Raw genomic sequence first — 27,399 nt, forward strand, 5'->3', positions numbered from 1 at the left:
CCTGTGCTAGCGCAGACCAGGGTCGAGACTGGAGAGAGCGCTGGAGTCCAAGACCGAGCACTGCGAAGGGACAAACATCTGGTCACCCACCTCAGGCGTTTCGTCTGGGCGTCGCCTAGGGTGGTGGCGATCCGCGTCGCCTGTCACATCCCTGCAAGGAAACTTTTCCTCCCCCGGATGGATTAAAGTTGCCTGGATTTTCTCTTTCTTTGCGAAAGAAATCATCCGTTTCCTCCCGACCTGGGATTTTCCCGACTGCTGCAGGGAGCTTGGAAGAGAAAGAAAGCTGCGCTTTGTATGTGGGGTTACCACCGAAACCGAGGCGATTCGAGCTCGCGCTGGGGATCTGTACCTTCGAGCGAGTACGGATCTGAGAGGCGCGGCGAGGCCAGGGGCTTCGACACGCGGCCCTCGGCAGCCGCCGGGACGCCGGTGGCCACGGGGCCCTGGGACCGCACGTGCGGCTCCTCCCTCGCCTCGCAGATCCTGCAGGGGGCACCAGCCCAGGGAGGTGGAGACTCCTCCCGCCCCGAGCTGCGCCCCCGTCGGCTCCGAGGGTGTCGCCGGTGGTGCCCGGGACGCCCCTCCCCTCAAAGTGTCCCCGAATTGCGCTTTCTGGCCCCCGAAGCCTAAACAGACACAGCTGGGCGCCAGTGAGTTGGAGGCGACCGTGTCCAGCCTGAGACCAATTGGCCCTGGACCTCTGCCCCCTCGGACCTCTCCTGCCCCCGCCTCGGCCATGGCCCCAGGGATGTTGGGCCGCCGCGGCGCCGCCCTACTCTGCCTCTCCGTGCTGCTCGCCCACGGTAAGTGTCGCGGCGCAGACTCGGGGTGAAGATGCGGCGGGCGCCCCTGGAGGGGGCTCAGGGAGAACCGGAGGAAGGAGCACCCTCATCCCAATGTTCCCCTGGACTCTTCGCTGGCGCTACCAGCACGGCGTCCCCGACCGCCGCTGAAGGGACCGAGGTCGATCCAGGGGAGGTTGGAGGAGGGGGTAGCTCCCGCTGTCTCAGAGTTAGAATTCAGAGAAGAACCGAAACCCTGGGGGCGTGTCAGCTCATGGATATCTAGAGGGGTACAAGAGATCAGCTAGATCGGATTCCGGGCACCCGGCCGTAGCTCCCCATACAGCGCGAGGGGCTGGGGACCACTGGGACCCGCGGGATCGCGGCTTCCGGGCCCCGGCGCGCAGGCGGGTGTGGGGCCGTGCGGCCGGCTGCCTGGCTTCCTGCAGCGGGCCTCGGACTGGGACGCGCACTGTCGGGGCTCCGGAGGCTTGTGAGCTGCATCTCAATGGCCGGCCGGCTCGCAGAGCAAGGCGGGCGGGGGTCTGGGCAGCGGGCGCGGGCCGGGCGATTGGCGGCGCGCGAAGGCAGCGGGGCCGCGCTCCAGCGTTCTGCAATCTGTTGCGTCTGCTCCCCAGGCTCGCCCTGGGCTCCGGGCTCTGCCGGAAAGGGATGACGGAGGGAGGAACCTGGGGCGGTGAGCCCCAGAAGTGAGACGGGAGATATGAAGGTTGGAGGCAGGGGGTCATAGGACAGCCTCTCCCACCTAGAGTGGGAACTCAGATGAGCCAGGAGGACGCTGCGGCGGGCTTCCGCAAGCTGGAGATGCTCCAGGAGGAGAGGGGCGCCGACCGAAACCCGGAGAAAGGGAACTGGGGAAGCAGGGGGAAGGGGGACGGCCCTCTGCTGCACCCAGCGTGAAACCAGCTGACCCGGGACATTTCCCCAACCAGCAAAGGCCCAGCTAGGGGTAGAGGACTCTGATGCCCTACTCCCGAGGGGTGAACCAAGGACAGAACTGGAGAAGGCCTTAGTGGAGCCGGGCGATCTGGAGGTTTGAGAAAACCTTCGTTTGTAGTGGTCAGCTTTGCAGTGGTTGCCCGAATCTGCCCAGTCCCTGACAGCCCGATTAAGTGTGCTGTGAACCTACCCAAGGTCTCCAACCAAAGGCTTCGCTCAGCCCTGAGTACGGTGTATACTCAAGGTTGAAAGAGTAAGGAGAAAGAATGGTCTCGAGGAATCGTAGGGTCCAAGGGCTAGTAGGCAGAGAGGAACGAGCTGTAGCTCCTCTGGGTGGCTGGGTTTCTCCTGCTGTGGGGTTAAGCTGTTTTGCCTTTGGTTGGATTCGCTGGGGATTGCTTTTCTCTTGTCTTTTCCCGGGAGCAATGAGCAGGCACTGACCCACAGGAATAAGGTACAGAGTGGTGGCTAGGGATGCAGCCAGAGAAAAATCTTCATCCCAGGGTGGGGCTGGGGGTTGATAGTGGCTAAGGGTAAGACAGCTATGTGGCTGCTGCTGGTGACCTGAAGCTCAGCCTAACGGGCCTCTGTCTAAGCGTGGCTCTTGCCCCTGAGGAGCTCTATTCCCAGCTCGGTTTTGACCCTTGGGTAGCTCAATTGCTGTCTCTAGGTCCCAGCTACTTGCTAGCATATTCTCAGGCCGGACTATAAAGATCTGTTCTCCTTCTGGGCCTGCCAGAGCTGTCTGCTTCCTAAGCCTCTGCCTAGGCAGCCTTCGGGAATGTCTTGCCTGCTGTGAACCTTTATCTAGGGCTCCCTGCTGAATCTGGGCCTAGGGTGTCCAGTAGCTCTGAGCTAGCACTGTGTAGGCATGCTCAGGACAGAGGGGCTGACTTGTGGAGAGAAGATTATTCGGGGGGATGAGCAACACCCCGTTGTCCCCTCTCCTAGCTCCCTTGCTAAGTCCCCTAAGATCTAAAGTCCCTTTGTTAAACCATGCCTCAGTTTTACTTTCATCCAACAACAAGGACAAGAGCAAAATGAAAGGAATGCGTCTTGTAAGAACAAATCAAACCTGAGCCTCAGGCCCTCATCCTGCAGGACTGACTGCCCAATGCCGTCCTGCGAAACTCTTCCAGTTAGAGGAAGGTACACGGACATACTGTCACTCAGGCTAACTCTCAATAATAGGTTTTCTAGGCTGCTCTAAGATTCAGGGATTGGTTGTGAGGGCTGCGATTTATAATGCCTGGCAGGCCACTGAGGCTGAAGGCTTCCGACCACACAGCCAGACAGGAGGCCAACCAGCCTGGGCTGCTGTTTGACAGCAGCGCCATTGGGCAGGATGACCTTGGGTTGCCTTCCTAGCACGGTGACCCCCCTCTCCTCTCCCCCAGCCACAGCACGTGGTCTCTGATCCACCACGTCCCTCCTCATGTTCTGCCAGGCTGTTGGGCAGAGACCTTGTATGAATAGAGAAAGCCCCACATCCCTTGTAGGCCCAGCTCAAGGTGGGCAGCGTGAGCTATCTCCTACCCATTCTCAGCCTTAAGACTACCTCTGAGGAAGAGCTAAGAAGGCTTCCTTGTATCTGTCTTTGGGGAGATGATCCTTCATTTTTAGTTAGAGGAGTCTGGGAGTCAGAGTGGTAGCTTGAGAGCCTGTTCTCCTACTAAACAATTTCACTGGCTTCCTACGGGACCAAAGACCTACTCTCTGCCCTGGTATCAAGGTCCTTCTTGGTCCTGGTCCCATGCACATCTCCCCCAAAATGCTCCCAACCTCTCTCTCTCTCCTTCTACCCTGTGCCTTTTGAACACCTCTGACTGACTTGTGAGTTTTCCGTAGACAACACCTTGGCTCTGGAAACCCAGCCTTTAAAGCTGAGCCCCCAAAGGGACACTCTCAGACCAACCCCAGCTCCTCGGGGCCCTTTGCTGAATGTTCTCCTGGTACGTCCAGCTGGTTGCCTTTTGGCCCCAGTTCACAGTTGGCATCTGCATGCATTAAGCCCCCCACCCCTCCCAAACCCCAAGGCTTACACAGACTCCCTCATGTTAGTCTCATCTCCAGTGCTACATACACACCTCAGAAGAAATGGATGGGTGGAGCAAGAGAGGGTAGGGAAAGAGAAGCACCGGTGGTTACAAGAGAGCAAGGGGAAACAGGCTGGAGCTGTCCTCCTTGCTTGGGTGACTCTCTCAGGTTGCACATCCCAGGTGACACACTTGGGCCATGGTCTTAGGAGGCCACAGACTGTCTGACAACCACCAAGACTTTTTCCTGTACGTTGTATCTGCCAACCCTACTGCGTCTCTCAGAAGGATTGGGCAAGCACCAGGCCAGGGAGAGAGGCCTGTGTTGGCTGTGGAGCTCGGCTCTGTTAATGCGTGAGGCCAGTAGGTGGGGATGTGTTCTAAACTTGGTGGCAGAAAATGAGCTTTACTGGAATGCTTTCCGAGGATGGCTGGGTGCTGGGCTCCAGCTTCACGAGGCGAGGATCCGTGGAAGGCCAGACTGAGACTGAGCCTTGTAAAGGCAGCCAGGAGGTTGGGGTGGGACAGGAGGCAACAGGTACTGCCTCCAGCCCCCAGGAGGTGGTCCATATCCCTGGGCAGGGTCTGACCTTGTCAGCATTCATCACTGAAAGAGGAGACCCCAGCACGGCCAAATCCAGCCCTCGGGATTGTATGGATGTGGAAGGTAGACATGCAGGAAAGAGCCTGGAACTCAGGCAACAAGTTAATGCTGGAAAATAAACATTCGGGGAGCCTAAATGGGGATCCTGGGTTAGCCCAAGTCCCCAGAGGTGTTTTCTACCTCTGCCATCCCAAGAGATCCTGCCAGTCCCAAGCTAGCCCCTCCCATCATGAACAGCCATCCTAACACTCTGTCCTATTAGCCTTCCCTGATAACCCTGGTCACACAGCACAGGACAGCCACTGTGTCCTTGAGGGCTGAGTCTCATTCACATTCCCTATTGGACTTCCCAGCCCCACCATGAAGCCCAGAAAAAGACCCCCACCTTGGCCCCCCCCTTTCAAGACATTTTGTACAGACTCATCTGTTATCACTCCAGCTGCTCAGAGGGCTAAGACAGGAGGAACCCAAAACCAAGATAACTGGCTACAGACCAAGTTCAAGGCCAGCCCGGACAACTTGGTGAGACCCTCTCTCATAAAATGAAGGAAAAGTCTAGGTCACAGACCAGTGGCACAATGCTTGTCTACCCTGTGCAAGGCCAAAAGTTTGAGACACACATACACACCTCCTGCCACCCTGCATCACAAAAACAATTTTTGTAAGGTAGTATGATCCGGAGTTTGCAGGCTGCAGGATATTCAGTGTGCCTTAGCCCGGGGAACTCACTTCCTCCCATGCCTGTTTTTCTCCTCTGTCAAGAGACCATTCTTAACCTCCTGGTTCTCTGTTCCCTTCCACTCCTCCACCTGCAGCAAATGCCAACACGAGGTTCTGATTGCCCTCCTTGCCCCTCTATCCTATTCCCTACCATCCTCCCTTCTTCCCTGCTTGAACTCAACACAGAATTTTAATAAGAAGTTAATGAGCCGTGTGTGTGTGTGTGTGTGTGTGTGTGTGTGTGTGTGTGTGTGTGTGTGTGTGTGTATTTTTAAGGAAATAAATGTCTTTTCCCCTTCTCTGTCCTTTTAGCTGCAAAGCAAAGTGGGCATGCCTTGTCATCCGTTCAGGAGGGCTGAGCTCCGCCTCACCATCCCCACTGTTAGGCCACACATCCCACAAAGACATTCCCGTGCTCAGGCAGCCAGATGCTGTCGATGGAGAATGACTAGGACTTTAGAGAGGGACAGGTGAGCCCAGAGGCAAGCCAACCTTCAGGGTAGCCCAGCACCCATGGCCTTGGAACCCATAAATCATTGCTGTGTCTTGCTCTATATCCGTTTCAGCTCTTTTTCCTCCCTTGCCATCTTTCAACATGAGTGTGTGTGAACACACACATACACACACACATACACACACACATACACACATACACACACATACACACACATACACACATACACACACGCACACACGTGCACACACACACACACACACACACGCACATACACACACGCACACACACACAGAGGAGAGGGAGAGGGGGAGACCAGGCCCCTTTGGCTCTCAGCACCCAGCAGGATGAGTAGAAAATGGAAGCAATTATCTAGATAATTCAACGCTTGTTGCATGAATGAATGGATGCAGAAATGAATAATTTGCTTCAAAAAAAAAAAGGAGGCAAGAGTAGTAAAGGTAATTGAAGAAAACCTTGGTTTTCTTCCTTTCTTTTTTTTCTTTTTTTAACAAAATCATCTAGGTAATTATCTGCTTTTAGAAAGCTCCCCTTTTATCAAACCTGAGTCCTTCTCTTTGCACTCCCTTCTCCCAAACTTTTGGTCCATGAGAATAGGCAAGTAGTTGGCCCCTCAAATGGCTTTTCCAGTTCCATTCTGGGAAGTGATGTACTGGCTTGTAGAGCCTGCCAGCCTTTCTCTGTTTCCCTGGCCCCATCTTTGGGCCTGGGAAAATGACACGCTCAGGGTCCCCAGGATGGTTGGCTATCTCTTAGAAAGGTCAGATACTCGGAGACGTCTTCATTATCTATCCCAAGCAGGAACACTGTGGGTTCCTAAAGAACAGAGAGACATAAGACTCCTCCCTACCTGTCCACACTGTGGTTAGTGGTCCCACTGTGTTCCCAGGTGTGAAGCCACTTCCCAGTGAGCAGTCCTGGCTGTGCCTAAAGCCAGGCTTCCCAACTCTGCACCTGGAGCTCTCTTGGCATCAGAGACCGCACTGGCATGGGATGGGGAGAGAATGCAGGAGCTGGTGAATGCCCAGGCTGCTTGAGCTCCCCTCTCTCCCTTGGTCTCTTAGGTGTGTCCAGACTCTTCATGACTTACATTTTTCCAAATGTTGTTCCCTAGACTAGAACACTCTTCTACCTACTCACCAATCTAGTCGTCAAGAGAGAGCACATACACTCCTTCCATCCAGAAAGCCACTGTCTTAGAGTTTATATTGCTATGGTGAAACACCATGACCAGCAAGCAAGTCACAGAGGAAAGGGTTTGGCTTACACTTCCATATTGCTGTTATTATTGGAAGTCAGGGCAGGAAACTTAACAGGGCAGGAACCTAGAAGTAGGAGCTGATGCACAGACCAGAAAGGAATGCTGCTTACTGGCCTGCTCAGCCTGCTTTCTTACAGAACCCAGGATCACCAGCCCAGTAGTGGCCCCATGCACAATGGGCTGAGACTTCCCATCTGAATCACTAAGAAAATGCCCCCACCAGACTTGCCTGTGAAAACATTTTCTCAATGGGGGCTCCTTCCTCTCCGATGACTCTAGCTTGTGTCAAGTTGACAGGACAGCCACCCTGATTCTCAGATAACAGAAGACCCACTAATGCTTGCCCCCATTGGAAAGGTACGCTGCCTGGCTTCCCTCCTAGCCATGATCATAAATGTCCCTGGATGGCATATGACCCCTTCTTTGCCATTGCCATCCTGTGTCTCAAGAAACACCCCGGTGCACAGTGAGTGAGTGATGGTCGTCTATCAGCTGGTCTCAACCTTCCCAACACTGTGACCCTTTATTGCTGTGGTGACCCCCAGAACATATTTTCATTACGACTTCATAACTGTAATTTTGCTATTGTTATGAATCATGATGTAAATATTTGTGTTTTCTGATGGTCTTAGGCTCCCACTATGAAAGGGTCATTTGACATTCCCCGCCAAGGGGTCATGACCCACAGTTTGAGAACCTCTTGTCTGGAATGAACCAGTGCACAAAGCCGTGCATATATCCACACATACATAGACCATGTCCTCAGCACTCAGAAACTACTCAGTTGGTGGTTACTGCATGGGGCCTGACCGTCTTTGGGTGAAACTCCTCAGACTGCTGGAGAGCTGTCCTTGGGTTCAAGCAGAGAGAGAGTAGTCAGCAGTTTACATGGTCCTTGGGTATGCTATGCTTGTCAGAGACAAAATGTCCTGTAAGAGAGTAGGGAGTTCCAGAGGTGCTGACCGGTTTGTCATACAAAGTGAGATCCAGCTGAATGGGGCATCATTAAGCATGAATGTCAAGGGATGAGGAGATGAAGGGGCACCATCAGCATCTACAAGCCTCCACCCTCCATGGAGGGAGCATGATGAAGAGCCCTCAATAGCACGGCCACTTGAGAAGGTAAGAGGCCAGCAAGACTGGGGTTTGAAAGAGCTAGAGAGAGAACAAAAGAAGAGGGGATAGAGAATTGGGAAGGAGTGGGCACCTGCCAACCCCAGGAGATTAAAAACTATCTCATAGGACCCTAGGTGCCATATGACTTCTCTTTCTTTCTCACAGTTTCATCTTTTGGCTAATTATGTAACTGCAAAAATTCTGCTCCCTGGGACCTCGGCATAACATGCACCTGCTTCGGCTGATTTTAAACAGTTTTTTTGGGGGTGTGTTGATCAAGATGTGTTGGCTCTGCCAACATTCAGGGACCACAGAGCCTGCTACATGTCAGTCCCTAAGCAACCTGCAGCCTAATCTGTTCTAGGTCACCTGCTCTGGTACCTCTCAGCCTGCCTCGCCACCGACCTGCAAGTGTCTTGGTATTATTAGCTTAGCCTCTCACAAGCAGACAGTAGCCATTGATCGTCCCTGGTGCCCACAAGGGGGGTCCATCTGTCTCTTGCCTTGTTCTTCCTCTGGTACTGTAGATGTTTGGGGCTTTTGTCTAATAGGAAGAAACTCTTCAGTTGGAAATGGGGAAAAATGGCCATTTTCTCTGCTGCCAACACAGCAGAAAAATGATCTCAATTTTCTGTGACTGTTCTCAGAGAGGGAAAAGCTGGCACTAGCCAACCCATGAGTGTGAGGGCTGAGAGGGTAGGAAAGACAGGCAGTGATGGGCTTAGCCCCCCATGGGGCACTGACAGCCCTTCTAGGGACATTCTCCCCAACCTTGGCCCCTGCTGGCCACATACCTGTGTTGGGCAGCCATTGCTGTGTGCTGAACACTAATTGTGCCCTGCAGTTGGGGTTGGGTACCAAACTATCCCCTGGTGCCAGCCCAGGACCCTGTTCCGTTTCCACCTGTCTGTGACATCCATAGTTTTCTGCCTCCATCCACCCTCTCCCTGCACTCGGCAATAAATCGCCTGACTCCATGGCCCCTTGTGTTATTTGTGTCCAAGTTACTTAGCTACTCTGTGCTTAAGCTCCTCATCTGCGAGCGACGATGATCAGCCCGCTGCCCGCACTCCACCTGCAGGCTTTGCTGTGATGATTCAGTGAGTTACTACACGCCAAATACTTCGAACTGCACTCAGCTCGGCTCAGAGCAAACTCGTAAAAATGACGGTTGTCAATATTATCGTTGCTAATGTTATTAGCGTATGCCGGGCGCCATGTTGAGTGTGAAGATGAAACGACCTGCCTGCCTCTGCTAATCTGTTCTTAAATAGGTTTGTAATGTGATGTCCAAGGGAGAACAGACTGGTCTGCAGAGAAGGCGACCAAACAATTGGAGCAACTGTGGAAGGGACTGAGACTGTTTGCCTGAGGTGGGGGTGGGGTGGGGGTGGGAGAGAACTGTGTGACTTAAGAGATCAGGGGAGCCATCTGGGAGAAGGTGTCTCAGGAGCCCCTGTCTGGTTCCAGAATGCTATTCTGGAAATGAGGCAGTCAGTGTCTTCTTCCCCGGGGAAGACAGAGAGTGGGAGCAAGATGGCTGCTGGCCTAGGGCTCAGAGCCTAGAGGTGAGATGAGCAGGTGAACTAAGGCTGCCTATTATGGTGCAGTGTGAGACACTAAATGCCAAGCATGAGTAGCCATTCGTTACCGAGATCTTCTGTCTAGAGGCCTCTCAAAATGGTGACCCTACGTTCCACAAACTGTAGTTCTGTCCAGAGTGTGGAAGGGAGGTGTAGGGCTGCCATCTGCAATTGTGTGTCTTGGCATGGAAAGTGTCCATTAGCAGTCATCTCAGGGACCACCTTGGATGGTGAAAAGCCACTTTCAGAGCTGCATGTGAGGATGAGTGCTGCCTCTGTGGTGACCCGGGGAGCTGGCATGGCAGGACTCTGTGTCTACAATGTTGGTCTGCAGCTGTGCAAATGGAAGGTGGGGAGCCTGTGACCCAAGGCTCAGGACGTGGAACTGTCAAGGCCCAGAGTTCATGGAGGCACTTGCGGGATGGTCTCCTGGACAATACATCAGAGTCCAAGCCCAGAGACCCTAATCGCCCTCACTGTGTGATGGAGGCCCAGGCAGCTTCATTTCACACCCCACCCATTAGCCAAAGGCAGAGACCTATCTCCTCGGGGCATCTGCCAGTCTGTGGCCTGCAGGGAGACCTCAGGAGCCAGGCACACGGGGAAGTGTTGGGAGGATTCCACAGCACCCAGGCAGTTCCAACCCTTCCCAACACCGCAGCCAAGTGGCCTGAGTGCTGGAGACTTTGACTGATTGGCCACCAGACCATCAGCTTCTCTACCTACAGCATGGGAGTGTTGGAGCCACCTCTCAGGAAGCTGTGCAGGGGCAGAGCCCACTGTGCAAACGCCCAGAACAAAACAGTGAGCATCTGCCACAGGGATTAGTAAACACGGGTTTCTTTCTTTCTGTCCAGAACCATGGGTAAGCCAGAGCCTTCCAGGAAGCATGCTCAGGATGTGCCAAAGACTTGCCAGAGAGCAGGTTCTGGTGATTGGGGTTCTCTGTTTGGTTCTGTTGGAGCCTCTTAGCAACACACTGTTGGGTTTTAGGACCACAGTAGCCATCTCAGTCCCTCCCTCCATCTTCCCCTCCCCCCTCCCCAGATCTCCTCTGCAGACCAGGACCCCCTGCGTCCGATTCTGCTGTAGCACAAGCATGGCATTTGCCTGGAGGGGCCATGGCCTCTCGGGATCCACATCCATATCAGGCAATTCCTAAGGTAGACAAGGGTTACCTCTGCCAGCGCCTAGGTCATGGATGGTGTCTGACTCAGGACCCTGGTCTCCTTGATCCTGCAGCCTGAAAGCCCACAGGAACAACACAGGAGTCCCCAAGGACTCTTTACACTGTGTGAATCAATGGAAAGAAAATCTCCTCCATCCTAAAGGGTCCTTGAATGTGGGTAGTGAGAGCAGCCTACCCTGCCTGGCACTTTATGACGGAGTCACAGAGCCACTGCTTTTAGTGGTGTCATGGGGTCATCGGCACCAAGGAACCCTCAGGAGTCACTTTGTGCAGGCCTGTCCAGCGGCCCTCACACCCACCACCTGCATTCTTCTTCTTCTGCAATTGTCTTTCTTCACCTGTCCTCTAGTGATGGCACGGATGAACACACATACCTTCCCAGGGCTTGGGGGTGGGGTTTAGGGCCCCCGACTTTATTGCCCAATAGATAGCAGAAGACATATGTATGTTTATGCTGCAAAGTAATTCTGACAATGCATTCCAATCCATCTGTCCAAAAGATGGCTGTTTCCTTGTGGAAGCCCAAAGGAAGCTGTGAATTGGTATTTGTAGCTCTTGCTTCCTTCTGTTTGGAGGGGGAGGGCGGGGTCACAGCCTCAGAAGTCTGACCTTCCACTCTGCCAGCAGCAGGCTATGTTCAGTTCTGAGCCCCATCATCCCCCAGGAATTGTGGCTCCAAAACACATCTCACCCTGCTGACCGGGTGTATCCAGGACCCCCTTCCCTCAGAAGCACTTCTAATCCCTGCTTTCTGAGGTCCCCACTAGTCCTCCTGATTCCTGGAAGCCCTCTGCCCACTTAGAGCTGGCTTTGTCTTTCTCAGCTGGAGTGATTCATGCTTGCACTGGTGACCCCTCTTAGAAGTAGCTCCTGTGCCTTAACCCCAGCCACTCCCCAGACTCTGGAAATCAAGACCAAGTGCAGTCCCCCTTCTGTTCAGAGTCCCCTTCCCATACCACCTCAGCAGGAGAGAAAGCCAGAGAACTTGCAGCAGCTCCAATGCTTTCCAGGATGGTCCTCTCTCCCGGCCCTGCCTCTGATCCCTCAGCGCTAGCCACATAGACTTCCTAGCTGTCCTCTGCATGCTGGGTGTGGTGCCTCAGAGACTTGATCTTCTGGCCCCTCAGTTTGTCCTTTTATCTCCCAAACAAATGCTCCTTACCAGAGAGCTCTCCGAGGGCTCCTCTGTCCACTCGCTCAGCTCTTGGATTTCTCCTATGACATAGTACAGAGCTACGTGTCTACTTGCTCAGAGGTTGAGCGCCCAGCTGAAGGGAGGCTCCTGCCAGCAAGAAACACATTCGTTTTGTTGAGTGTTGTACCCAGCACCTGGACTGGTGCCCAGCACAGGGGGTTTCACTCTATATCTCTCGGTAAGAAAGGAATAAATCGTAGGTGTGGTTCCCTCCCATTCTCTCTCACTCTTCCTACCTAGAGAATCGCTAGAGAGACAAACCACTCCTTAAATGGGTGACAGGAGCCAGAGGTGGAGAAGTTACTCCTTCCTTCACTCACTCATTCACACATTTATCTATCAAACCTAGCTGTGTAATCTTAGAGAAATGACGTACCTTCTCTGAACTTGCTTTCCACATTTACATAATGGTGCACTGGCAGTGCGATCCTCTTAGTCATTCCATTGAAGGAAGGAAGGAGATGATGTGGGCTTGGAGGAGGGTTTGGCTTATGGTGCATGCTCAACAAATGGTGGTGATTGTTAACTTAATGCTGTTGAAAGCTTTCCCCTTGCTGAGTGTGTAGCACACACCAGGCAGCCATGTGACAGCCATGGGCTGGCACGGGGCAAGTGTGCAAGCAGGTTCTGTGCAGCGCAGCTGATGCCAGGTGGCAGGGGTACCTACAGAACACCTGGTCTCACCTGGGTTTGGAGGGGGCCAGTGGTGGTTTCCTGTCGTTGAAGCCGCAGCTGCCAAACTCTGGGCCAAGCAGTGTTTTGAACCCCAGCAGCGCCTTGGCAGAGGGTGTGTGTGTGTGTGTGTGTGTGTGTGTGTGTGTGTGTGTGTGTGAGAGAGAGAGAGAGAGAGAGAGAGAGAAAGAGAGAGAGAGAGAAAGAGAGAGAGAGAGAGACAGACAGACAGACAGACAGACAGACAGGGTTTTGTCTGGAGCCTGCTCACTGAGCTGTATAGCATGGAAGGGGTATTCCAAGTCAGAGCGTGTTTCCAATTAAGGGATGGACTACTGCTCCCTGGCTTTAGCCTTCTAATTGTAAGGTGGGGCAACCGGGAGTCAAGGGAGCCAGTAGGAGCTGGGGGCTCCAGAAGCAGACGGTAGGTGTTCTGTAGGCATCTCAATACAAAAGGGGAAACTGAGGCTTGGAGTGACAGACATCCTCCTGTCTCAGCTGTTCCCTGTCCTTGTCCACAGCTGTCCCGCAGGTCCCCTCCTCTGTTGCAGGGAACCATAACCCTACAGCCATCACCCCAAGACTCACATTCCTGCTCTAAGGCCATGCCGGTTGGTTTGCATAAAACTATCCCTGGGGCCTTGCCTTTAAAAGTCTTCATCTTTTTTTCCAAACAGCCCCTAAATGGTTTCTGTAAATTGTCCTAAGTAGCAAAAGGAGGGGGGGAAAAAAGAGAAAGAAATAATAATGTCAGTGCCAGCTGCCTGACTGAAATGCTGATGACTCTCCTGTCTCCACCTGCTCCTTCCCACGGGGTCCTGGAACTCAGGTTGCCCTGGGCTTCAGGGCCACAAAACCCAAACTTGGTCTCTTCCCTCAGGCAGGAGGTGACCATCAAACAGGAAGTCCCCCCCCCCACACATCCATGTCTGCCACTCCAGGTCTCTTTGGGGAAGTATGCCTCCCTCTTCAGCTTAGGACTCTTAGAGGAACTGCCTTTTTTTTTTTTCTTTTTTCTTCTTTTTTTCGGAGCTGGGGACCGAACCCAGGGCCTTGTGCTTGCTAGGCAAGCGCTCTACCACTGAGCTAAATCCCCAACCCGGAACTGCCCTTCTTGTCCGTCTAGGGGCATCCTGGAAAAAACTGGGCCTGCCTGTCTGAGGGATTTGTCGGAGTCCCTCTAAGCAAGGATGGGGGGTGGGAAGCATTGAGACACCCTCTGGAGCCTGGTTTCTTCCACCATAGCTTAGAAACAGCACAGGCCGGCTCTCAGACCTCGAATACTGGTTCTCCCAAGCATATGCTAGTTGCTTTGGGTCATCACTCGCTCTGCCAAGCATCCCCCAGTACCTCTGTCAGGCCTTCAAAATGAAGCTTCCCTGATAAGGCCTGAGAGATACTTTAATCTGTGGGTAGAAGATAAATATTCAGACACAGTTAGATACTATGTCCAGTCAGCAAACTAATAGTTGTAGGTGCCCCTGGGACTGATGACCTTTCCGGCCGTGGCTTCTTGTTTCTCTTAACTGTACCAGGCAAGATTTCCATTCGGAGAAGAGGGCCTTAAACCCAGTAAGAAAGTGGGTGGTTACTTTTTCCTGCAAGCTTGGCGCCTTAGAGGTGATCTAGAACTAAGCCCCAGGCTCTAGGTGTGTGACCTGCCTCTTCTGGAGCAGGCCCTGCAGCTAGCGACTCAGAATGGAAGCCATGCCTATGGCTGTGGACCTAGGCTCAACCCAGGCCACCCCTATGCCATCATGACCACAGCTCTGTTGGGACCAGAGGGCAGGAGTGAGACCATCAGCTTTGGGGTGGGGGTGGGGCCGTTGTGTCCTACTTCCTTCAGCGTCTCTCCTGTGTGCTCACCACACTTGCTACTGTGAAGTGTCACTATTGCCTGGTATGGGGAGCTGGAAACAAGGGTACCTTCTTCCCGGTAGCCCAGCCCTGACTTGGTCATGTAGTTCTGAGTCCTTTTCCCCGCCTGGACCACTTTCTCTGTGTGAAATATAGGATTGGATGAGATCAGTGACTTTCTGTAACTGTAGGCAGGGGAAATGTATATCACAGATGATAGGCAACAACAGCGTCACATTTTCATGTCACATACAGATGACAGGTGACACAGATGAAAGCCAACAGCTGGGTGAAGGAAAGTGGAAGGGGCTTCCCAAGGTTCCATGAGTCCCACTTTCCCCATGACCCAGTGGCATCCCTGAATCACGCCCATGGAGCCAATAGACAGGCACTGAGTCTGCCAGCCTCAGGCAACTGGGGACCCACAGGGCACAACTGTTAGGGGTATCCCTAGACCTTCACTCCCCCTTTCCCTGAGACCCCACTCTGTTTTCCAATGAAGATGAGCTCCAAGGAGATAGGCTGGCTCCAGAAGCCATGGGCACTGGGGGGAGTCCAGTGGGATTAGAGCCACAGGCACCAGAAAGGCTTGGGTGACAGCAGACAGATGCCTGTACCAGTCCTGTCCACCTCCCCAGCAGGCAAACTGTCCCAGATGCCACAGAACCACGGTTGTCATCTTCATGTGCTCCCTTTGATGTGCCGAGAAGGAAGGAGGACGAACACAGACAGAGCCTCCACTCCTTCTCTCACTTAATTGGAACCCAATTAAGTGAATAATTGTTACAAATGTGAAATCACCTTCCACAGCTTGGGGATGCGGCCTGAACACGGCATGAGCTGCAGGCCTCTCTAGAGACAGTCTTGCTACTGTAGCACCATAGCACTTGGATCCCACGGTGGAGAGTGTTGATCTCCAGAGCTCCCTACTCGCCTTACTCCATTACTTGCCATAAAACTCAGTCAGCCCCCACCACGGCCGCTCCAGCCGGGTAATCCGTCCGGGCTTTAGCCTCTTCTCAGATATTCACACCTAGCTAGATCGTCTCTATTCCAGGCATGGCTCACTAGCTCTGAGCTCACACACATCTGCACGGAGGACCTCGCCCCTCATAAGTGCCACACATGCAGAGGAAGTAAATCAATAGCACAGAGAGATGGGTGCCATGGAGAACAGTGGGAGAGACCCAACTGGGACATCTAAAGCCTCAGGCAAAAGCTTTCTAAGGAAGGGGGTGTGCTCCTGGGACTGTCCACAGTCAGTCTCTACTGACAGGGAGCAAGGTCAGAGGTATCTGGAGAATCAGAGCATGGAAAATAAATGACTTGCTTTAGGGAGCGCCCTGCAAGCCTGTGCAGTGAGCACCCAGTATCCCATAAGCACTTGCTGACATCACTCATACCTACTGTCCTCTCCGCAGTAGAACCATGGCGGGCTGGTTTATTTGGCGCCAGGCTCTGCACATGGGCTTTTTTTGGGGGGGGTTCTTCTTTTTGGAGCTGGGGACCGAACCCAGGGCCTTGTGCTTCCTAGGCAAGCGCTCTACCACTGAGCTAAATCCCCAACCCCACATGGGCTTTTGAGGTAGAATGATTGACACAAAACGAATGGCAAATTCCTTTGCAACCATGTGATGGGTTGAATTAGGTTGTCTGGGGCCTGGGCTTTATCTGGATTCAGGAGCTGCTTAGGTAGAGGACGTTGATCTCGGCTACACACTTGGTCTGCCGTCCATCTGAATGTGCTCCTAGGTAACTGTTGGGGCAACCCAATACCAAAGCAAGGCAGGGAGTAGAAGGGGGGGGCGTCCCAGAAGCCAGCATTGCTCCCAGCATTGAGACTGGCCCAGGGAAGTTCCCCAGTGCTGAATGACCTCTTTGGGGAGATCTCGGGGACTCTCAGGGCTAGGGGACAGGGACTTGTAGAGAAAGAAAATGTGCTGAAGATGGGCCTGTGCCTGCATGTGTTTGCATGCTTGGTGTGCACATGTACATGTGTGTGTGTGCACGTGTGTATGTGCACGTGTGTGTGCATCTGTGTTTGTGTGTATGAGCAGGTTCGTGTACATGTGTGTATATGCATGTGTGCATATGCATGTAAAGTTCAGAGGTCCATGTTAGATGGTTTGCTTTACCACTCACTCTCTGCCTTAATTTTTGAGACATGGTTTCTCACTGACTTTGGAACTCACTGATTTGTCTAGACTGACTGGCCAGGAAGCCTCCAGGACTCTTGTGTATCTGCCTTCCCAGTGCTAGAATTAAAGGTGCTTGCCACTAAACCCAGCCTTTTATGTAGGCCTTCATATTTGTACAGAAAGCACTTAGCCAATTGAGCTACCTCAGGTCAGTCCCCAGACTTATCTTTTAATGATTTGGGCAGAAACTATTTTCATTTTCTGTCTGCTGCTTTTGCCCTTACCTTTCACACTTGGTTCTCTGTTCTGGCTCTTAAGTACTCAGGAAAGGCCTCCTGGAGCCATGGTTGAATCTCACTGTGCACGTAGAAGGAGCAATTCAGTGCATGCATTCATTGTGAATAACATATGTTTGATGGGCTAGCCTGGGACCATGGATACTGATACCACAAGATCTGAATACTCTGAACTCTAGAAATGTTCTGAGCACGGATGTGCCATCTTCAAGTGGAAAATTCCATACCCTACTCATTAAATAGACCACAGTCAAGATGCTGATGATACATTTTAAGACGTATATAAGACATAAATGAATTTCATGTTTATTCTTAGGTCCCATTTCTAAAATATCTCCAACCTAAAAGAATCTGAAATTCAAGACCCTTCTGGTCCCGAAAAATGTTTCCAGGCTCCCCCTGCCAATTTCCAATCAACTGTTCATAAGCAGCCAATGTAAAAGTTTGAGAGTCCGGGCAGTGGTGGTGTAGACCTTTAATTCCAGCATCTGGTCTAGAATTAGGCCAGCCTGGTCTAAAGTTCAAGTTCTAGGACAGCCACAGCTACACAGAGGAACCCCATCTGGGAAACAAAACAAAACGTTGGAGAGGCTGAGTGGAACACGAAGGGCAGGGGGCAGGGGGACACAGGGAGAAATAGATACTCCATTTGACCCATCCTAGCAGGAGTCCCTTAAGGGTCTTCTCTGAAATGTTATTTTAGCACCTGTGTTGACAGAGGCCTGGGGAACAAAAACAGCCAGAGAAGAGCTGATGGGCAGAGCAGGCCTGGCTCTGACCCAACAGGGTGAATCGGGGTGGGGGTGAGTGTGTGTACAGAGCACAGGACTCTTTTCTTGAGGCCTGAAGGGAGATCCCAAGAGAGCAGCCCTCATAAATCAGATTCCAAGCAAGAAAAGGAAGTATGCAGCTAGAAAGGGGGTACTGTGAGGCCAAGCCAGGAGGTCTGTGGGGGCTGGGACACATAGGTCCTAGTTCTGCATGGGCTCCCATTGATGCTCACTGTAGCAGAGAAAATGATCTCTAGCTTGGACCATAGGGATCTGATTGGTAGGTGACCCGCCTGCCTTCTTGAAATATAGATTTCCGGCAAAGATAGCCACAGGCATCCTGTGGACAAAATTGTTTAGGGGACTCAGAGCTGTCACTTCGTATAGATATTCAGCCCCCCCCCCCAGTTAACTTGTCCCTTCATTAATCAGAAGAGCGAAAGTTGCTAAGAGAGTGAAACATAGTAGCACACAGATCTGAGAGGAGGCTCTGCCACCCTCTAGAAAGCCCCAACTGCAACGATCCTGTGCAGAGCTGAAGAGCCCCTCCCCTTCCAGGCCTTTGCCATTGACCTCAGAATAAGGGGTTTGGGGCCTTTACTGCAGTTCTTCCGTCAATGCTGTGGGGTAGTGATGGTCTTTGACCAGAGGCCTTTTTTTGTCCCCAAAGTCCCAGCCCTGCTTCCTGAGGAGGGAAGACTCAGAGAAGCAGCCATTCACAGGGGAGATGACCCTTGTGGCCTTGGGGGGAGGGGCTGTCCCTGGCCACACAGGGTGACAGTGATTAAATGCACCAGCAGCTGGGCCATCGGGCCCTCCCTGCCTCTAATTTGGGTCAATTAAGCCAATTTGTCTTTGTTGACTGGATGTCCCTTCTTTGTAATGGCTTTGGCCCCTCTGGGACCTGTGAGGAAAAGACGGGGTGGAGTCTCCTGACTACAAGGCTCTTCTCCTCCTCTCCACAAAACCCCAAAGCCCTTGGCTTTCTGGGACCTTGTGATCCTCCCATTGTCCTGGGGGTTTTGTCAGCCGCCTCATCTGGCAGCTGCCCCAGACTTCACCTCACCCCACAGAGGGGCGATGTGAACTGTTCAGAGTCAGCACGGAAGGGGGCTGAACCTAGCCAAAGGGTCCCAGGCTCAGTATTACTCTACCAGTACCTTCTGACCCGCACTTTCCCTGAGATACTTGCTACAGGAACTAGTCAGCTGCTAATGGCACCCCTAACACCACCACCACCCCTGGTTTCCTTGGAAACTCACTTCTGAGGTAGGAGAAAATAATCAAAACTTGATGCCTTCAGAGGGAAGAGTGCCGCCTGGCACTGGGTGTGCTCCTAAGAGTGTCCTTGGCTGTAGGGTTCTAGTGAGACGACCTTGAAGCCTGGTCTCCCCACAGTGGGGTTGGGTAAGCAAAGGTCAGAGATCAGACTGTCATGCAGTCCTGTTTCCTCTTGCTGTGAACACTGGCATGCCCCTTCATTTCTCAGGCCTCAGTTTACCCTTCTCTAGCTCTGCAAGCATAGATGGTTGGCCTGGGCTCCCATAGCACTCATAGTTAAAGGGTTGGCCTAGAGATAGTGTGGTATGATGGGCAGTTTTCTCCTGCCTAGGAGTTGTAGCATTGCCTCTTGCTCCACACTGGGCCCATGAGCCAGGGACCACATGTTCCTCTCGTCCCCCAAACAAGCTGCGTCATCTCCAGAGAATCAGTGGAGGGAGAGTACAGCCCAGAGCAGTTGGTCATGGGACAAAGGGAAACAGTTTCCAGAGAAAAAAAATTCCAGAGAATCAAGTTTGGCAGGATCCCTCCTCACTGAGTACACGTGGGATGAATCACATTCCTCAGCCCACCCTGTGACAGGTGAGGCTGGGAACAGGTCAGAGGGGGACAGAAGCAAGTGGAGTTGGGGTGCGAGTCATTTCTTGGAGCGTTCTCTCCCCAAAGTCAGCCCACTGGACTGGTCCCGTGTGTCATCAAGGACTCCTTCCCGTCAGCTGGGGATCCTCAGCCTGGGCTCTCTCATGGGTGCCCAGTGGTCTCCAATGCTAAGTCTCAAGTGCTCATCTGAGTGGATGAATCTCTAGGTGGACGGAAGGAAGAGTAAGGAAGGCTAAGGTGCAGTCCGGTCGCAGTGAAGGAGACCTGTACTCCCTCCCTATGCCAAGTTCCCTCCTAGACGCTAAGCCCACGAGTCATGCCAGATGCGTGACATGCTCACCTGCACCAGTACTGAGGATGTGAAGCTGGAGGCTCACGAGCTCCCTGACAATGCAGAGCCCTAGCAGGGACCTGAGGGAAGGACTGTCTCAGTCCCTTCTCTTACTGCTGGTGCAGACATGGAGACCCAGGTGCTTTCCAGACAGCAAGCTGTACAGATGTATGCCATAGAGGCCAGCCCATGGTTTCTGGCCCAGTGGCCTCCTCATTCATGCTCAATGGACACCTATGCTGTTCTGTGTAGCCATAGAGAAGTGTGTGGTGGCTTGCCTGTATAAGAGGCTGTTAGGTGAGTCCATACAGGGAGACTGCGAGTATATTGGCTTAGACCATGGAGACCCCTCACAGCTTCTCCTTCCCCGGGTGTGATCTGGGCAAGACCCTCCTCCAGCCATCCGTTTCCTGGGGGGGGGGGTATTCCCAGCTCCTGGGCTATGACTTCCCACCTTCCTAAGGCTCCTCTGAAGCACCAGACCCCTGGCTAACATGCCCTTCCCATTATCCCATCTATGCTGAGAACCTCAAGATCCAGCAGACCCCCTGTGAATGTCCTGCCCTCCCCCCAGGCTAGAGTCCACATTGTCCCTGCCTTTACTCAGATGTCAAATACAAACCATAACTGATCCTGCATCCTTCTCTTCCCAGCATTCCCTCCGTACCTGGCCGTAGCTCATCTGGTGTCTGGACTGTCTCCAGGAAACCTAAAATGAGTGTACAGAGGGGAACGGGATGCTCTCACTAGCAAGGCTTGGGACCGTTGAGAATGGATGGGTGTCTCAGGCATGCCGCTGAAGTGAAGCAGATGGGAAAGCTTACTGGGCAGACAGAACCAACCATCGCAGGGTGGTTGACCCTTCTTTGCTATATTGCTTTATTAATAAGTAATGAGAAGTAGATCTCCTGGCATGTCCATTTTCCATTGGTGTAAAGTTGGCAAAAAAAAAAAAAAAAAAAAAAAGAGCGGAATTACTGTGCTCTGGGAAACGTGTGTGTGAAAGCAAAGGGAAATAATGGCAAATTGAGTTCCCATAGCAAAGCAAAGCACATCCAGTGCAGAGAGTATTAAATGCAGTTTCAAGGCGTAACAACACAGGCCATGGTCTGAGAAACTTCCTCGCTTTCTTCTTAAAAACACAAGTTTCAAACCTAAGATACAGTAAACACCATGCACCGAGTGCCCAGATAGTCATGGGCTCTGGCCTGGGCACTCTTTATATTTAGCTCATTTATAAACACATGTCACCACCGTGTCACCATGCCGCCGCCGCCGCCGCCGCCGCCAGCAGCAGCAGCAGCAGCAGCAGCAGCAGCAGCAGCAGCAGCAGCAGCAGCAGCACTTTGCAAACCCAGAAATGGCAAGAAGTTGCCCAGGGTCAGGTAGCTCTTGTGGACTCTGGCGTCTGGGCTCCTCAGAGAGCATCCAGGAAGGTTCTTCTGCCGCTCTTCATGCTCAGGAATTATGTCACTCAGCTAGATTTAGGCAACCACATACTTAGAGCTCCCCCTTCAGGATATCTTCCCCGCAGACTGCTCTGAGTTCTTTCTCACATGGTCAGCTGACCTGTCCACACCCCTTTTGCCACTCATTGCCCTTGAGGAGAGGAGGTGCTCCCAGCTCCAACTAATGACCCCCATTTCCCTGTCTCCTGCCCTTACCACCTAGGTCTTCTGTGTGTCGCATCATTCCTTACACAAACACACATGCAAGTGCCTGGTGATGTCAAAACCCAGAATCCCGAGGGCCAGGCTCTCATGCTGAGCGTCTTCCACTCGCTCTTCTTGGCTGCATTGTTTGTTTGTGTGTTTTGTGTTTTGAGACAGGGCCTCAGTGTATAGTGCAGGTAACCTAGAACTCACTGTAATCCTCCTGCGTCTGCCCCAGAGTGCTGGGATTATTAGTTGGCACTGCTACAACTAGTTAATTCCTAAATTCTTTCCTTGCTGGGCGCTCTGCTCAGGCCCCCTGGATGGAGTTCCTCAACCCTGTGCTATGCTGTCAGCAGCTCTGTTAGTTGTTTGCAGGTCTGTCCCCTCAGAGACCAGTTGTGACCTCTCTGTGAACCCCCTGGCATTCAGCAGGGCTGGGAAGAAAGAAATCAAAGAAGGGATGCACTCCGAGGAGAGAAAGCCTGGTGACTTGGGTGAAGGATCCCTATTTGTAGCGGCTGCCAACCGTCCTTACCCAGCCAGTTCTGGATCAAGTCCTGTGGAAGCCCTTCTTACTGCCAGTCCAGGGGCATGATGGGAAGGTGGCTGGCACTGTGAAGCACAGGTGACTACGTCCAGAGAGGTTACTCAAAGGCCCACAGCAGGAAAGAGGCTGGACTAGGATTCGAAACAGGGTTCTCCAGCTGTAGACAGGAAGCTTGAGACTCCCAGAGCCTGAGCTCAGCTGCCCTGCTTGGCTCAGGGAACCAGATAGTCTGAGAAGGACCAGAATGCTTGGAAGTTGTAAAAGCAGGCCGTGCTGGTCCTCAACTGTCTGGAAAGCATTTGTATTTCCTTATGCAATCAGCCGTGACGTCCTAAGTGAGCAGACACAGGTCCCTTGTTCTCAACCGTGGCATGGTCATTTGAGACCCTCAGAGCATGAAGAGTCTGACAGGTACTGCTAGGCCCAGCTGAGAAACCACGCTATGTGTCAAGGCTGGGCGTAGCAAAGCCGCTCCTTTAGGAATAGAAGTTTGGATGCCCCCGGAACCCGCTCTGCAGCAGGGGTGTGTGTGTGTGTGTGTGTGTGTGTGTGTGTGTGTGTGTGTGTGTGTGTGTGTGTGTGTGTGTGTTCATGTAGGGAGTATCTCAATGCCTGTGGAAGGCTCTGCCCCACTGAAGTTAGTTTGCCCCAGCCCTGTGACTGCCCAGACTGGGCCTGTGTCCCATTCTGGCAGAAGATGAAACAACGCCATGCTAAGGTAATCCTATGCTGTGGCCTTACCTCTGGGCAGAGAGGGAGAGCAGGCCAACTTTCAGAGGCTCCTCCACACATCTATGAACGATTTTTAAGTCATATATTGTCATAGACGTACCACATAACATGGATCCTCTACACAGACACACTCAAGAAGTACCTTGATCTGAAACAAAGGAAGTCAGCAGGTGCCTGAAGCTTGATTGTATGAGGCTGGGCTCTGTTTGCTTGACTGGGAGTCATCTGACTACATTTCTCCTACAGGTAGGGGTGTGTGTGTGTGTGTGTGTGTGTGTGTGTGTGTGTGTGTGCGCGCGCGCGCGCGCATGCTTGTGTTTTGCATGACAATGAGCCTGAGGTCTTTACCACTGAGCCACATCCCCGGCCCTCTTTTTGAAATTACATTAAAAATATTTTTAAACTTTGTGTGTGAATGTGTGCTCGCACATGCATGCCATGGCATATGTGTAGAAGTCAGAGGACAACTTTTAGGAGTCGGGTCTCTCCCTCCATCCTGGGCTGGCAATTGAACTCAGTTTGCCAGACTTATGCAACAAGCACTTCTGTCTGTTGCGCCATCTTGCAAGGCTCCCAGCCCTCCTTTTACTTTATTATTTGGGGACATGGTTTTGTTAAGTTGCCTAGACTGCCTTGAACTTGCTCAACAACCCAGGCAAGCCTTTAACTTAGAACCCTTCTGCCTCAGTCTCCCAAGTAGCTTGGATTACATGCCTGTGCCACCACACTGAGCTATCAACGGACTGCTTTTAATGGAAACGTCTTTGATTTTGCTATATGAGACATTGTCTCATGTAGTCCAGGCTGATCTCGAACCTATGTATCTAAAGCCAGCTATGCATCTGCAACCTACCTCAGCCTCTCAAATGCTGGAGTGACAAGTCTATACTGCCACACCTGGCTTTCCCACCCTTTACATGCCTGTCATGTCTTAGGGTTTTATTTCTATGAAGAGACACCATGGCCATGGCAGCTCTTATAAAGGAAAACGTCATCGAAGCTGGATGACAGTTCAGAGATTTATCCATTATCATCATAGTGGGAAGCATGGCAGTATACAGGCAGACATGGTGCTGGAGAGAGAGCTGAGAGTTCTACATCAGGATCTGCAGGCAACAGAGAACTGGCTTGAGCTTCTGAGGCCTCAAAGCCCACCCTCACAGTGACACACTTCCTCCAACAAGGCCACACCTCCTAACAGTGCCACTCCCCATGGAACAAGTATTCAAACACATAAGGATGGGGGCCATACCTGTTCAAACCACCACACAGCCCAATTTACAGTCTGGTGTGTTCTCCTGTCTTGCAAGCCTCTAGGGTATCCAGTGACCAAAAGCATCAGTTACTATAAGTCCAAGCACTTTCCAAGTCCAGGGAGGATGGTGGTGTCTCCTACAGCTTAGGACCAGGCTGTAGCTATCCTACTGTTTTAGGACCTACAGAATCAAGACCAATAGTGACCCTATTGCCCAGCAACAGAGTAGACTAAAGGTTAGAACTGGAAAGAGCCTGAAAACAGCCACCCATAAAGGAACTGACGTCCAAGGACAGAAGGGACATGCCTGGCTTGAATCACACAGCAGGACTGGACAGAGCAGAAAAACCACAAGCCTGGTTGTGGGCTCTGCCTGTCTGCCTGCCGCCTCCCAGACTGCTGGAAAGGGGACGGGATGCCTAACCTAGATCTGTGTACCACCCAGTGTGTCAGTCATCCATCACGAGTAACTAGACGTCACAGCTTGTGCTGTGCTGCCTGTCCCACAGAGGCAATGAACGGAGATGGGAGTTGGATCTTTAAGCTGTACTCTGTTCAGAGAGCCTGCAACCAGAGAAGGCAGCAGATTAACATCTTTGCCAGCAGGCTTTATAGGGAGCTAGGGGAGGGAGTTGAGAAAAGGCAGGCAGTCATTCCAGAACTGGGCCTTGCTAGGTTTGGGGAGATGGTTAGCCGGTTTTCTGAAACTTAACAATACGCACCTCCCTCACTATCATCTCTTGTGTTCTCTGCATATCTGGGTTTATGCACTTTGAGAACACCGAGAATCTAGTTAGCGTCAGCCTTGTACTCCTTCAGGAGTGTGTGGACTGGTGTGGGGAAGCAGGAGGCTAACACAGAACAAACTGTTAATGGTGTGTATGTGTGTGCGTGCTGATTTTCTTTCTACACGGTGGCATGCAAGTGTGTCTGTAGTAACCCAGTGCTCCATTCATCTCTCCAGTCCCCAGCAGCTATAGCAAGTAGCCAGCATCACCTTCAGAAGAGAAACTCTTGCTTTTCATTCATGACTTTACCAGTTCCAGTCCGTGGTTGAGTAAATTCATTGCCTTTAGACTTCTGGTGGAAGTGCATGACAGAGAAAAACCACCCCCGTTCCAAGTCAGAAAGTGAAAGGTTGATGTATGTGTTGGGGGGGAGTCCCAGTAAGTCTTTCAAGGATCCCTCCCCAGTAATCACCCTGCTAAGCTACACCTTCTAAAGGTCCCACCACCTCCTAATAGTGCCAGGCTGAGGGCTGAGCCTTTGAATTTACCACCGGACCCGAGTCATAGCCACTCTGGATCCCACCAACCTCGTAATGAGCAGAGCCATGGCTGTTTCTGTTTCCTCGACTCCCGTCCTTCCTAGTCTCCAGCTGTATCCCACATCCAGATGAAGCCGAGTGTTCTGAGTGGTAGCCAATCACATGGAAGATCACCGGGGCTGTGAAACTTCCTCAGTGAAGGCTCAGGGCTTCCAAGGCTGGGTCCCTCCTGGGGATGGGGAGTTCACTGTGAGGCAGTTCTTTGGCATTTCTGACCTGAGAAATGGCTAACTCGTTTCTAACTCTTAGGACTGCTTCCCTGATGTGCCATTCTCTAGCCAAGTTCAACTGGGATTTAGGAAGGTCCTAAGATATATCACTTAGGGACTGGGGAGAGGTAAAGGTCCCTGCAGCCCTCGGGCCTTAGGGAAGCAGACTGATATAGCAGCATGGTGTGAGGGGAAGGTGTTTAGTTGGGAGAAAGATGGGCTCATAGTTGTCCTGACGAGGACTCCTCATCTTTGGTGGGCAGCAAACACTTCTTTCCCTAAGGGAATCTGTTATTCTGTTTATAATACCTGGACACCATACCTCTCCCTCTCCCTCTCCCTCTCCCTCTCCCTCTCCCTCTCCCTCTCCCTCTCCCTCTCCCTCTCCGTCTCCTTTCCCCCCTCCCCATCTCCTTCCTCCTGCCCCCTCTCTCAGTGTCTCTCTCTCTCAGTCTCTCTCTCTCTCTCTCTCTCTCTCTCTCTCTCTCTCTCTCTCTCTCTCAGAGACACACGCACACACGGGTCGGAGGGGGTGGAAGCAGAGGGAGCTCAAACGTAAGCGAGTAATACTACAGTTTCCTGAAAACACCAAAAAGATGCCCTCTAACTCAGTTTGGTTCTTATTAACTCCTATAGAGAGATGCAGACCTCACAGGCTAAGGACTCCATGCCCCAATTCCACTCCCAATTCTATATTCTAGTTGCAAGTAGAAGGAGCCCAAGGTTCCCACACTTTTGGGAGCCTCGACTTCAGCAGGTTGCTGATGTAGCCTCAGGGCAGTTACTCACTGTTTTGATTCCTGTGGAAATTAATCAAGAACACAGACAACAGCCCCATGAAGGGGGTCGACAAGTGAAATCTGCCCCATTTCTTCTGGGGTGCACCACCTTCCTGTCACATGGCTGTATTTTCCAAGCCAGTAGCTTCCCATTCCCCACACTGTAGACTTCTAATGGAGGATCCCCTAAGTAGACACAATGAGTGAAGTCCCTCAGCCATTGGTGTTCAACCCACACTACAATTCCTAAATGCCTAGGGCCAGTGGGCGGGACTGAAAGTGTCAGTTCTCCAACCTGTGGTCGGATTTCCTGCCAATGAACATACCCTCCCACATCATCGTATTAGCATAGATAACCTCTGGTGTGTTTGGAAGAGCTTGCTGTGAATGTCAAACACTGCTCCTCTTTCGCTTCTCAGAGGAATTCCAGAGTCTGGACAGTCCCTTTAGGGACAAGAAAAGATGACAAAATACACGTATCTTAATGTCACCCTTCCCTAGGACAGTAGACCTGGACCAGAGTCCCAGATCTAGAACCTAGGAAGCAGCTGAGTTGCTCTGTCCTCTGTCCAAGGTTGAGATTGTGGCTCTGGTCTGAAGGGATGTAGCCCAGAAGTCATGAAGGTAACAGCTTGATGCTCTTGTCTTGTCATCGTGCTGACAGGGCCCCAAGGTGGAGCTTATACAGCAATACAGATTGGCCAAACAATCAGCCAAGCAGCTACATCCCAGCCACAACTGTGACCTTCTGAGTGGGACCTTCCCTTTGCCCCTGAGTCGGGAGTGTTGGCTGCCAACCTCTCTGCCTTTGGTCTCTCCTCATAACTGAGGGGCCTGGAGCTTGGCAACCAGAGCCAACTGTGGGCACTTCAAACACACAGAACACAGGCAGGGGGTTATCTTGTTAGGCTGAGCCAGGGGAGCAGGTGGCCTTAGCCATGAAGAGGTGTTGGTGCTTTCTGTGGTCTTTGCAGAAATGTGGGATTCAGGGAACCTCGAAAATGTTGTAACTGAAGACTCCATCTG

General features: G+C 52.3%; 1 protein-coding gene across 1 annotated transcript in view; it reads left to right on the forward strand.

Annotated features, from left to right (window-relative positions):
- The first annotated feature begins 610 nt into the window (after positions 1-610).
- Positions 611-27,399, forward strand: part of Tmem132e (transmembrane protein 132E) — a 55,924-nt gene continuing 29,135 nt past the window's right edge. Inside the window, exon 1 of the mRNA NM_001414334.1 lies at positions 611-806. Within this exon, the coding sequence (NP_001401263.1) occupies positions 740-806 (67 nt within the window). The 5' untranslated portion in view covers positions 611-739. The remainder of the gene's footprint in view (positions 807-27,399) is intronic.

Source organism: Rattus norvegicus, chromosome 10, assembly GCF_036323735.1.
Source record: "Rattus norvegicus strain BN/NHsdMcwi chromosome 10, GRCr8, whole genome shotgun sequence".
Lineage (NCBI taxonomy): Eukaryota > Metazoa > Chordata > Mammalia > Rodentia > Muridae > Rattus > Rattus norvegicus.